Raw genomic sequence first — 12814 nt, 5'->3', positions numbered from 1 at the left:
AAGAATCTCCTTTTCTTAATCACCACTCTATTTAACCATCATTACAAACAACTTTTGTTAGATCATAAGTATCTATGTTGCATTGTTGTGTGATATAGTCGTATAAGTGTGTGTATGTGGATCATGATGGAAGTGATATAGCAAAATTTACCAAATGAGCCATCATTGTTAGTTTCATCATGGATCAAGTTGTGATAAAAGTTTTCATATTCTTACGGTATAATAAAACATTAAAACAATATGACAAGATGTAAATAAAAAGAGTTACACCAGCACATGATTATTATGTTAGCCCTTGACCACAAAGGAGCTATTTTGGGTGAAGAGCAGCTCGATCGAGTATGTTGCTATTATGATATTCAATGCGAAATAAACAATATGATTGCCGGAATTTTTAAGATTGTCAAATGGTAAATCAAGAATCTGGTTTTGTTTATACCAAATTCCGTTAAAAAAAAAAAGACGAAAACGCCCTTTTGTAAGACAAAAATGCACTTGAACTAGCTTATTAAAAAGCGGTAATTATAATTATTAAAAAAAAAAAAACTATGGCGGGTCGTTTTACAATGTTTCAGCATGGTTGGGCTATGGTATGTCTAGGTTTGTTTACCACAGTCTTGGTTTTAAAAGGTGTAAGACGCTTCAAAACACTTAAGTCTGCGCTAGGTGAATGCAAGAGCCATATACGAGAATTGTTCAATATTTTCAAAATACTTATGCATTAATGATTTAATGAGATAGCGGGTAGGCGGTTTTGCAACAGCACGTCACACTTAATTGTTATATCTTCTAGGCTCTAGCAATGATACTATAATCACAACAGCTATATTTGTAGTACAACAGAGTGAACCTGCTGGATGCATTTTTATATTTATGGCCATATTAGTATTGCTTACAAAGGCTATATATTGTAGTCTGTATATTGATTGCAATATTTACCAGCAAATGGGTCACATCTACTGATTTTTTAAACTAAACATGTAACTGGACAAAGACATAAAAGCTATAAAATCACTATATATCTTTGCTTACAAACGATTTACGAACAAAACAACATAACATGTCAAGAACTCACATTTGTTTAGAAACAAACTCTACAATGTACATTTTTCTTTATTTCTTCACCTTTTACTTTCAAAAGGTTAAAAAATGGTATGCACGCTAAAAAAAACACAACTTTAACTCTCTGGCACAGGATTCACCTGTTCTTGAGGACTTGGTAATTGGTCGTTTTCCTCGGTTATTGGGTCATTAGCAACCGTATCGAAAGACGGTTATATCGGGATCCACAAAGTATTCGCCTTTTTTGAAGACACAGAAGGCAGTGTGCGACACAACCATGAGTCTGATGGTTTTTTTGGCAGTGGCGGTGGAGCAGGGTTCTCGAAAGACTTAGTATCATAACCTTTCAGTTTCAGGTTACCTTTAACATCATCATCAAACCATTCTGATTCATAATCAAAACCTTTGCACTTACTGGTTTTCATTTCATGTTTTGATTCATCAGACTCCAAAGGTTTACTGAAGCTGGATTGAGGTTTTGTACACGATGGCATTGAGTTTTCTTTTGGAGATTCGGCTACATAAACAGTATCGACATAAAGTGTCTTCTCAAATATAGAATCTTGACTGTCTGTTTCTGTAATTTCACTTATCTTCTTCTTATCAGCTAGTAGTTCTCTAAAGCTTGTACCCTTTTTCTTTGAGCTTGAATCACTCTGTTCAGAAACAGTAGATTGAATCGACCCGCTGTGATCAACTGAAATCAACGGTCCTTGCAGACGGTTGTAGAGCTTTGATCCTTCTAAGTTTGCAGGTTCACTGGATTCTATCTTCAAAACATTACTCCATGATCTATGCTTATATTCACCACTCCTTGCAGGCTAAGATAAATAGATTAAAAACATTTGATTAGTATCTATTAGTTAAATTAATAGTTAAATAACCGATTATGTAAGAAAAGATTCTAAGATACCTCACTAACAGTTTCTCTGAAAGAACAACTCGAAGAACAGCTTGCTTGAGTTCTACATGCAGAAAAAATCGGTAATTTGGCCTTAATACACGCTCCATTAGCAGAGCGAAAACGTGGAATTAATCCACAAAACTTAGATGATTTAGGTCCATGTTCACGGTACTCATAATCACTGTCATAATCATCTTCTTCACCATTATGATTATTATCCATATTCACTGATTTCTTCTCTTTAACAGCTATTTTCTTGGGAGTAAGTTGAGGTGCATCAGAAGCCATTGCTCTTGCAGCAGGAAGAAACCGACTCAACATGAAATCCTTCACTTTCAGGTCGGCCCGAATGAGCCCAGACGGCTTCACATCCGACCCAGTTCCACCTAAACCACTTGAACTACAATTATTGAACGATGTTCCGCCTGATGAAGGCGTATCAAGTGCATCTATATACGCTTCACCACTATCATTATTATCTTCTTCAGCATCATTCGGAGAACCAGAACTTTGTTTCTTGGTTGATTTTGAACATTCTGGTTTACTTATCTTATTCCTACGCTTAAACAACCTCGCTGCAGGAACCTTCGGGCTTCCAACGATCTGAATCTGCTTATTGTTTTCACTCTTGGGCCTTCCTGGACTGTGTTCCCACCCGAAAGGAACACTTCCTGACTTCACCTTAGTCTTTGATGTTGATCCACTTTTACAAGATTCTATCGGAGATCTAACCGGAATCTGACTTTCATTCTTTCTGTTTTCAATCTTCCGGGAGGATGAGATCGACGAGAATCGCCTCACCGACAGAAGTGGCCGGTTAATATTCAATCCGTTATTCTCCATTATACAAACAGTTTAATCAAATTTACTGCATCAAAAGACAAGTTCATTATTACATTATTCATTATTATGTTGCCTTGTCAAAGATATAGTCCAATATAGAGATGCAAATCTTAACCAGTTAACCGAACCAAGACAGGAAACCGAAACCAATTATTCAACCGGTACAGTAGAAACCGGTTAGTAGCTGACTGAAACCCATTTTTAGGATCCGGTTTGGACTTTTGAGACAGGAACCTATTTGTAACAGGTTAACCGATTATAAGTCAATACGGTTAATGCTAATAAGGCTAATTTTAATAAGTTAAGGTTAAATTCAATAGCTTATTACTGGTTAACAGGTTAATAACCGAACCGAACCAGTTGACCGTTTGACCAATAACCGGTTAACCAAACAGAAACCAGTATTAACCGCTACAGTAGAAATCGGTTAGTAACCGATTCAAACCAGTTTCTAGGATCCAGTTTGGACTTTTGAGACAGGAACCGATTTGTAACGGGTTAACCAATTATAAGCCAATGCAGTTAATGTCAATAAGGCAAATTTTAATAAGTTAAGGTTAAATTCAATAGCTTATTACTGGTTAACAGGTTAATAACCGAAGCGAACTGGTTGACCGCTTGACCAACAATCGGTTAACTAAACAGTATTAGCCGGTACAGTAGAAACCAGTTAGTAACCGATTAAAAACCGAAACCAGTTAACCGAACATAAAAAATCTATACAAGTAATGTTAATAAGGCTAATTTCAATAGGTTATTACCAGTTAACCGGCTAATAAACGTATCTAACCGAACTGGTTGACCATTGGTTAATCTCTAATTTATGAGTTGAATCGTTTCTTGTATCAATTCTTTTGCTAATTTAGAGTTTGAAGCAGTGAAACCCTAATTATCCGTGATCATAAACCCTAATTAGTAATTACATTCAATTCCAAACATTCTAACCACAAATTACTTGAAATTAACAGAAACAAGACTTAATAACCGATCAAATAATATAAGTTATGCATTACAGATCATAATAAACGAAGTAATTAGGGTTTGATCGAAGCGTTACCGTAAAATTGTGAAGATCTTGAGTCAAGAACTGGTGTGTGTGTGTGGTGGAATGAAGAGAGAATGAATTGAATTGAATTGAATGTATATGTGTTGGTTGTTTGCAGTGATTGAGTGTGTGTGATTATATGCAGAATGTGTTGGTTGAAGAAGAAGATGATATTATTATTATTATTATTATTATTATGAGCATGAATATGTTCAGGCTTTATTTAAAACAAGTGAGTGTGTGTGTGCAGTTGGAGTTCCCGCCTTAATATAGGTAAATTTGAAAAAATATAAAAAGAAAAAAAAAACATTGTGTAATTTAATAAATAATTACAAAAATGTATTGATAACTATATATATATTTTTTATTTTATTTTTATTTTTTAAAAAGCCATATATATTAAAAAAAAACAAAGAGTAACCAATTACAAAAGGCAGGTAGCCTGAAAAAGGGAAAAGCTAAACAACAAAGATTATAAAAAGAAATTAGCGAAATGAAACTGACACCACTTCTCCCGGTCGAGACTAATACTTTTGTTCCTTTGTTTGACTCATAAGAAAGACATCGATTTGATTTCATAAGAAAAGTTACTGGCCCAGAAACAGAATGATCAGTTGAAGTGTTGAACTTTACATCCGGCCGCCCAAAGAGACAGCGAGTCTCCTTTTATGTTTTACAAACAACAAAATCTTTATCTACCGATTAATCCGTTACAAAATGTTAATACTCACCACATTTCTACTTACCTACAAGCACAGACTATTCTTCATTGTCAAAAGTCAGACAAAAATGTCGATTCTAACATGCTCACCGCAACACAGATTCCTTTACAAACGAACGACCATCCACACTGCAACAGAAAATGTCGAAACAAGTATTATCGGTTATATTAGCAAAGAATAAGGTTCTATAAACTATTTAGAATGAGTAACTCACTTGTATTCAAGATGAATATTAATGCACCGAAAGTTATCTAAGCATTGTGTTATTGTAACACCGCTGTCAATAACATGATCCTGCTCCACATCTATCGGATCATAGGAGTACACCATCGTCTGTCAAAATTTAAAAAAAAAATTAGTAATCAGTACAAAAAACAGTGAATAAACCAAGTGGCCATTTTGGCCCGTTTACTTATGAATGGGCCGATTTGTCGCATACACCTGTTGCCAATGCGTAGGAGGATCCTCGGGTGCAGTAGAAAGTACAAGTACATCATCAGGATTGGCTTGTTTCCTCCGATAACTACCAGAAGGCTTTGTTTCGGCTGACTCCTCAACAGTTATAAGCGCTCGGGTCCACCAAACTTAACATCAAACCGAAATGCAAACCCATGGAAAGGAGCTGCAATAAAATAATATTAATATTCAAACAACTGCCAAATTAAGTTATCACAATATAAACAAAGGACTTTACCTCCAATCATAGATTGAAACTTAAAGTTTGATGTCACTGATTCTGCTTCTTTTTCTGTGACTGTATAACAATCCACATGCTTTACCTGGTTCCACCAAAATCAAAATTTATAATATATGAAAATAATATTAGTTTCTAGAATTGAAAATAGGTACCAAATGAGGCCATGTAAGAACATTTTCTCCACTGATTGTCTCTACAGATGGCACCTCGAACGCACAACGTTTTGCTACTTGCATTATTGGAGACACTGCAATATATATGAAATTATTAATATTACACATACATGAGGTTGGTAAGTTAAACTCAGATTTATCTTTTTAACTCACTGTCAATCCCATAGACATTCCGCCAGAAATCAACACTTTCTGCATATCGATCGGGATTTGTAACAGGGGCCATGTATAGCTGCAGAAATGCAAGTAAAAAGTATTAAAATTTATAAAAGATCAGCTTAATCATATTGTTTAAAAGCTATAAATGTTGACAATAATGTAGAAATTTGGTGAACTATACAATTGCATTTGAAGGAAGAATAAGGCCGCCAGGTTTTAACCAGCGGTCTCTGGCAACAATAACACTCCTAAGCATGCTCTACAATACAAAAAATGGAAAGTATAAAAGAAATAATAGATAAAAAAATATGATTAATAACTTGGGAAATGAATAATAAATAAACAATCACCTCATAGAAAAGCATATAACCCATCCACTCAGAAACCATAACATCAACCTTTTCATCAATTTGAACGTGCTGCATTAAGAGAATATGATATCAAAATTTGGATGACAAAAAAATTTAAAAACTTATAATCACAATTTATGTGCCTCCATACGTTCTTGTAAAACAACGATTATGTCAGAGAGATTATTTGCCTTGACAATTTCCTTTGCCTATTTCAATATTTGAATATAGATAAGACTAAAATATGATGGAAACGTCATTAACAGCATGATACAAACTGCTAGAAGTGGCAAGACATACATGATTCGCTATATCACTGGCATCCACTGCATAAACCTGGTAAAAATATAGTCAATGCAGAAAAAAGTTTATAAGTTACAATATTTCTTGCCATAAAATTTATAAAAGCTCCTGAAGAATTTAATCATTTCAAATATAATCACTCGTCAAAAAACTTACTCGTCTTGCTCCTGCTTGAGCACAAAATATTGAGAGGATGCCTGTACCACAGCCAACATCTAAAACAACCTATAATACAAGCAATTAAAATAAACATAATATATTAAAATGGGCAAACAAAAGAAGCTGAAATGACCTTAATATCACTGTTAAAATGCAAACAATAGTCAAGACTGCTCTCACATCCATAATATTATGGTTTACCAAAATGTTAAATAATTATATTATGCATGTGCTTTCTTCAATGTAACATGAGCACAAGAGAGCGTCATGTTATCCTACAATCTGATAAGTTCTTTAATTAAATATTTCAAACTATTAATAGAAATTCAATATTAAAACTGATCAAGGCTCTAAAACTATAAAAACTTGAGTATTTTCTTACTTTGCCTTCAATAAGACTCTGATGATGTATAATAGCATTCCTGTAAGCTTCTGTCCTCACATGATCCTGCAGAATGAAATTAATTAGACATGCAGAATGCAGTGTAAAGAATCCAACATTATGCCAAACTGCTACAACTACAAGTACAAAATGCAGAAATTGTGTAATCTAGAATTATTTATTGGTTAAAAAGTCATAACTCAAAGTATATCCTCTACAATTATACATAGCCAGATTTGATCAAGCAACTGTCACAAGTCACAACATGCTGAAATCTTCATACCTAATGCAAGAAGCAGAACCAAAACTATATAGTTCTATGCATCTTTGTTAATACACACATGGTTACAAATTCAGTGCCAAGAAACCAACACTATGACAAAAACACTGGAGAAAATTATATATTGCTTGAAAAGTCATACCTGAAATTGTACAGTCTACAGCTATGCATAACCAAATTTTAATCAAAGAAACTTGTTGATACTCTTAATAGATCATATAATTTTACTCATTATTGATAATATACCCATTATTTATATGACAACAAAACTATGAACATGTGATACAAATTTTTAGAAACATAATTTTTTACTGGACACTATGGTTTCAATGCCAACAAGTTGTTATCTGAAATCACAAATCAATTACCAGAACATTTTATGAACCCTAAACACGAACTTTGACTGCTATGTGGCGAGAAACGAGATAGGGATACCAAAAGCATAAGATTAACAACGAATTGCAGAAGTACCTTGATCATCTCTTCATGTACAAAACAAGAATCTAAGATCATATACTTATTATTGATAATTTGATAGTGCATACATGGTTACACATCCTAATTACATTCATTATTATAATGACAACAAAACTATGAACATGTAATACAAATTATCTAACAGTTGAGGTTATACTTGGCAGAATAAAGAGCCGTTACAAGGATCCTTAACTGTTAGATGCATACATTTTTTTATTTTTACAGGACACTAAATTGCACCAATACATTCATCATGATTTCAGTGACAACAAGCTGTTATCTAAAATCACAAATCCTCCACATAGCAGAAATTTTATGAACCCAAAACACGAACTTTGACCGCTATGTGAAGCAACAGAAAGAACACCGATTAATCATAAAAGAAATCAATAATGCAGGCAGATAAATCACAGAAAAAACTTCTACTCACTGTACACCAATAATATTTTGATACTCTTACTAGAACATATACTTCTACTCATTATTATTATTACACACATTGTTACACATTCTAGATACACTAACTTACAATAAACCACAACAATAACATAATAATAATAATAATAATAATAATAAACTTACGTGCAGGCCTCCTGCCGCCGCCGCCGCTGTCGCAGAGCTGGCGGCTGTTGCTGTTGTTGTTGTCGTCACCGGGACTGCCACCGAGCTGGTGGTTGTTGCTATTGCTGTTGTTGTTGTTGTTATCGTCACCGGAGCTGCCGCCCGGTGTTGACGTTGATCCTTGACCTTCCATGGCGTTCGGTTTCGAGTTACGTGTAAACGGTTAGTAACTAACTGACTGACTAACTGCTTTGGTGTGTAGGTGTAACTGACTAATGGTGGTGGGACCAGTTGATATATGAGGTGTGATATGATGTGATATAAACTGATTTAACGGAAATTGTAACGGAAAGATATGGTGACAGAACGAAATGAAATGGAATAAACGTATGGAGAAAACCATAACAACGAGCGTGCGGTGGAGTGGTAAGGAGTCAATGGCCCATGTTTAATTCATGCCTCAAACATTTAGTTTCAGGGTTCCAGTTTAGTATTGGTACACTCATTTATCGTTAGACCTGAGATATATATTAGAACTTTCGTTTACTATAGGCTATTTTTTGATCAGTGTCAATCACTGTCGCGTAACTGCCAGTTATAAAGGCATTGGTTGGGAAAGTTCAGTAAGAGTTGTATGTAATTAGATGGGATTCACTAGGGTGATGGTGAGATGTTGGATGAGTAGGTAGTGTTTACTAATTAGATCATTAAATTGAACAAGTTTTAACTCATTGCATTGTCGTGCATTCGAATGAGTGTTCACGGAAGCTGGAATTAAGTAAGGGTTCACCGGATGAAATGGAATAGACGTACCGAGAAAATTACTGTTGTTGTTGTCGTTGTCGTAATAATGGAACGGTTGAGTTTTCTTTTAACTGAAAATCGTAAATTACGGTTTTGTTCGGTTCAGCTTATACGGTTTTGTAAAAATCGCTAGTCGCTAGTCTGGCAATTGGGTGGAGATTGACGATTAATCGGTATTTATCAGGACTAATCGGGATCAACCAGGATTAATCCACATTTGAACAGGATTAAGGCTATCAGGTATTAATGCCGGATTGCCGCTAAGGAGCTGGCCTGGCGACCGGTGCCGGCGGCAAACACCGCCCCGGGCTAGTTGGTGCCGCCCGGCGATGAGAATTTTATGGAAAATTCACCACCCCAAAATGTCGCTAGGATTCTTCCTTGCAGTCTTACACAATTATTCAATAGTTTTTTGTTGAAATTTTTAGAAAAATAATAGAGGAAGAAGAATATAGAGACGGGCAGTATATAATTTTAGGTTATTATTTTTTTTCGAATAAACAGGTATGGAGATGAATAGATGATGGCTGCGTTTATGAAGGGGATGATGATTAAACCTTTTTTTTTTGTTTTTTTTTTCATAATTGGGACCTATGTAGGTCCGCCCCTGCCAATGACTAACATGGATTCCCACACACAATTAGCGGTCATTTTTAACAACTCTATACGATCTAGGGTGGCTAAACGTGTCGTGTTCGCGGGTTTGCAGATCCAACCCGACACAAGCCTGAAAATTTGATATGAACCTGAACCTGAACACGACCCAAACCCGAAAATCATGAAATACACGTGAACCCGAACATGACCCGTTTTACATTTTACAACACAACATACAAATTCATATAAAACTCTTTCATTTTAGTTATAAAATATTATGTTACTTTTCTTTTTAGTTTCAAATATTGGCATAAAATGCCAAACTAATTTAATCTATTACATAAAACTCATTGTAAAAAATATTATAAAAAATAAATAGAAACTAAGTTTTAACCGGTCAACCAGCGAACTCGCCATCTTGACTGAATTCGACCCCGTTTAGCTAAACGAATTTGCAGGTTCAACCCAAACTGACTCAAAACTGTTTAGACTAAACCCAAACCCGTTAATTTCGTGTTGGGCTTTTGTGTCGTGTCACTTGACAGCCCTAATACCATCCATGAGCAACCATTTAACTGTATATATCAGAGTAAAGGAATCCAAGACTGTATTGTAACTCTTCACATCATGAGGCCATTGATCTTAGATGGAGCAATCATTATCCTTATAAAAATAGATAATCCCCACCATTCTTAAGTTGCAATGGATTCAAACTCTACTGCTATTCTATACCCCACACCACAATTGCCATAAATTACCATATTTTAGCTGCAATGGCTTATATTAATTACATCTGTTTTGTACCAAGTTTTTTAATAAATTGAGTTTTGCGGTTGCAGAATTCAAAAGATAAAAAGGATAGAAGAAAGCTAGAAATAAGGGTTAAGAGAAGCTTTTAGCTCCAGGAAAGCAGAGCCATCCAAGAATTCAAAATTAAATTAGAATCTAGAAAGGGGACACAAATTGAAGCTTGCACATATGTTCAATATTCTCTAGAGGTGGTAAAATGGCTGGGTTGTTTGGTTAACGGGTCACACAGTATGGTATCGATATCATAACGTAATCCAAATTCTAGCTGCAATGCGCGGGGTATTTTACTAATATATGGTCATGTGTTGTAGATATTTATGGTGGTTTGATTGTCTCCTTAATTCTTTTTTAAGAGTTTTGGGATACGCCCCCCCGCAACGCGGGGATTCTACCTACTAGTTGATTATTAAAAAACGGAATAATACCCTATTATTCTACCTTCATCTGATTTCAATGTATTAAAATCTTTAAATTGTGCAAAATATATGTTAAAAGAAGTTAATAAAAAATATTTAATATCTTTCTTCTATTGTTAGTGTAAAACGACATGCAAATGTGTACAATCACATGTTTGATTATTGTTCTATGTACCTGGCGCGTTGCGCTCGGGCAGGTCGATAAAGACCGTGGTAAAACCTAAGCGTTGAGGCAATATGTCAATAAAAATTCGGCCAGTTTCGTTACGTGCGTCACTATACAAGGACTAAAACAAAAAAAATTATAGAAATTGAGGTGGACCAATGGGTTGGCATCGGTCGGGAAAACTCGAGCATGGGTAAAACCCCATGTTGACAATCCCTGGGGTTTAGGAGGTGAGCCTACGCAAATTCGGTCAATTTTAATCACGTTCATTATGGTACCAGAACTTGAACAAAAAAATGAGCATCGGTCGGTTTTCGTTACGTACGTTACAATACTAGAACTAAAACAAAACACAGTGAGTCTACGTGAATTCAATCTATTTCCGCCAGGGACTTTACGGTATCAGAACTTAAAAAAAAAACAAAAACAAAACAGAATGGGCATTTGGTTGGTTTTTGTTACATTTGTTGTAGACCGAAACAAAAACCAAAACAAAAACAAAACAATACAATACAATATATGTGACAATCGTCAATTTCAGGTTAACCCCGTTAACTCAACTCCGTCAATTCAAACTTTAAGATCGTTGAATCTATAACGCATACTTCATTACATTTAAACTAGGGTTTAAATGACGCTTAACACTTACTACATGTGTAGTCTTTCGGGATTTGCACCGAAACGCAAACGAGTTGACGCGAACGATTGATAAATAAACGACAAACGTCAAAACACTAATTATGTGAGTATTATGTGTTAGATATATGTGTGTTACTTGATTGTTATGTGGAATGTTAAACAAGAACCAACTAGTTTAGGCTAGAGATGTAACACTTGAAAGATTAGGGACTAGAGTGTAACTTGTATTATTATAAATATATCCTTAACTAAACCCTAACCTATTATTATTCTTTCTTCAAAAACCCGATCGGAACAAGCTCCCACCCCACCCTTGGCTGCCGTCACTTCCATACACACATTCAAGCCTTAATCAAGTGTTTAATCCAAGAACTAGGTGCTAGGAAGGTATACTTGATCACCTCTTACCTCTTTGTTGTTTAATTTTGATGTTTAATGGGTTAAGTATAAACCCTAAGGCAGCCGATTTTGTCCATGTATATGAGTAATATGATTGTTGTTATTTGGATAATGAATTGCTAACTAGATTGATGTTGTTGCATGATTCATTGTTGTCTTTGATTTGAGTTAAAACACAAACCCTAATCTTGTATGTATGGTGTAATTGATATGCATGGATAGTAGTTATAGTGTCTAGAGGGTTATATGGATGCATGATAGTTCATAGATTGTTATTATGTTGAGTTTTGATGTGAACAGATTCTGGACAGAATGTATATACGATGTTTAAGTGACTGTAACGAAGTGTAAACGTGAAAATTGATTGAGATTGTGGGTACTTCAGTAAACTAGGTTGAGTCTAGTTTCTATAAAGTATAAATTCGTAATTTTTGGATAAGTGGAAGTATACTTTTATGATTTTACAAAAACGTGATGCAAAGCTGAGCTGTTAGACCTGCTGTTAGGTTATGTTGTAAATGTTATATCTCATGAACTACGAGACCAATTGGGTTGGTTCCACTTCTGGAAGTTGACTCATTGAGTTAGGAACCAAACCCAAGTGGTCTTGCATTTATTGGATTTTTCGTTTAATGGGAATTGCAAATAACATTCTGTTGCACATGAATCTGACTGATATGAGTTTGCTGTAATGTTTTGGTCATTATAAGAAAAATATGTGAAATAAAAATAAGATAAAATATGTTCTGGAAACCTAAGATATGTATGCTTCTGTGGTGATTTTTGGTGAATTAATTGAGACGTTATGATTGGTGAACTAGTGCAATCTTTCAAGTAGAAATTCTGTCATAACGAAACTAGCTGCT

General features: G+C 34.9%; 1 protein-coding gene and 1 pseudogene across 1 annotated transcript; both read right to left on the bottom strand.

Annotated features, from left to right (window-relative positions):
• Positions 1-1274: 1274 nt before the first annotated feature.
• On the bottom strand, positions 1275-2855 carry LOC143588380 (uncharacterized). Its single transcript, XM_077069397.1, has 2 exons — positions 1976-2855; positions 1275-1883 (listed from the first exon to the last, which is right to left on the bottom strand). The coding sequence occupies exons 1-2, from the start codon at positions 2807-2809 to the stop codon at positions 1275-1277; spliced, it is 1443 nt and encodes a 480-aa protein (XP_076925512.1). The 5' UTR covers positions 2810-2855.
• Positions 2856-4661: 1806 nt separating this feature from the next.
• Positions 4662-8310, bottom strand: LOC143588378 (putative protein arginine N-methyltransferase 6; annotated as a pseudogene).
• Positions 8311-12814: the final 4504 nt, after the last annotated feature.

The sequence above is a fragment of the Bidens hawaiensis genome, unplaced genomic scaffold, assembly GCF_021521415.1.
Source record: "Bidens hawaiensis isolate Kalapana, Puna unplaced genomic scaffold, B.hawaiensis_p1.1 tig00036348_1, whole genome shotgun sequence".
In the NCBI taxonomy this organism is placed as follows: Eukaryota; Viridiplantae; Streptophyta; class Magnoliopsida; order Asterales; family Asteraceae; genus Bidens; species Bidens hawaiensis.
The sequence above is the reverse complement of the archived record's forward strand: the minus strand, read 5'-3'. Positions and strand labels throughout refer to the sequence as shown.

Excerpts from the sequence above, each read along its gene's own strand:
- LOC143588380 (XM_077069397.1), bottom strand. The coding sequence starts at position 2,809 with ATGGAGAATAACGGATTGAATATTAACCGGCCACTTCTGTCGGTGAGG. Across the intron at positions 1,884-1,975 it reads TCAGAGAAACTGTTAGTGAG|CCTGCAAGGAGTGGTGAATA; the intron begins GTATCTTAGAAT and ends TATTTATCTTAG.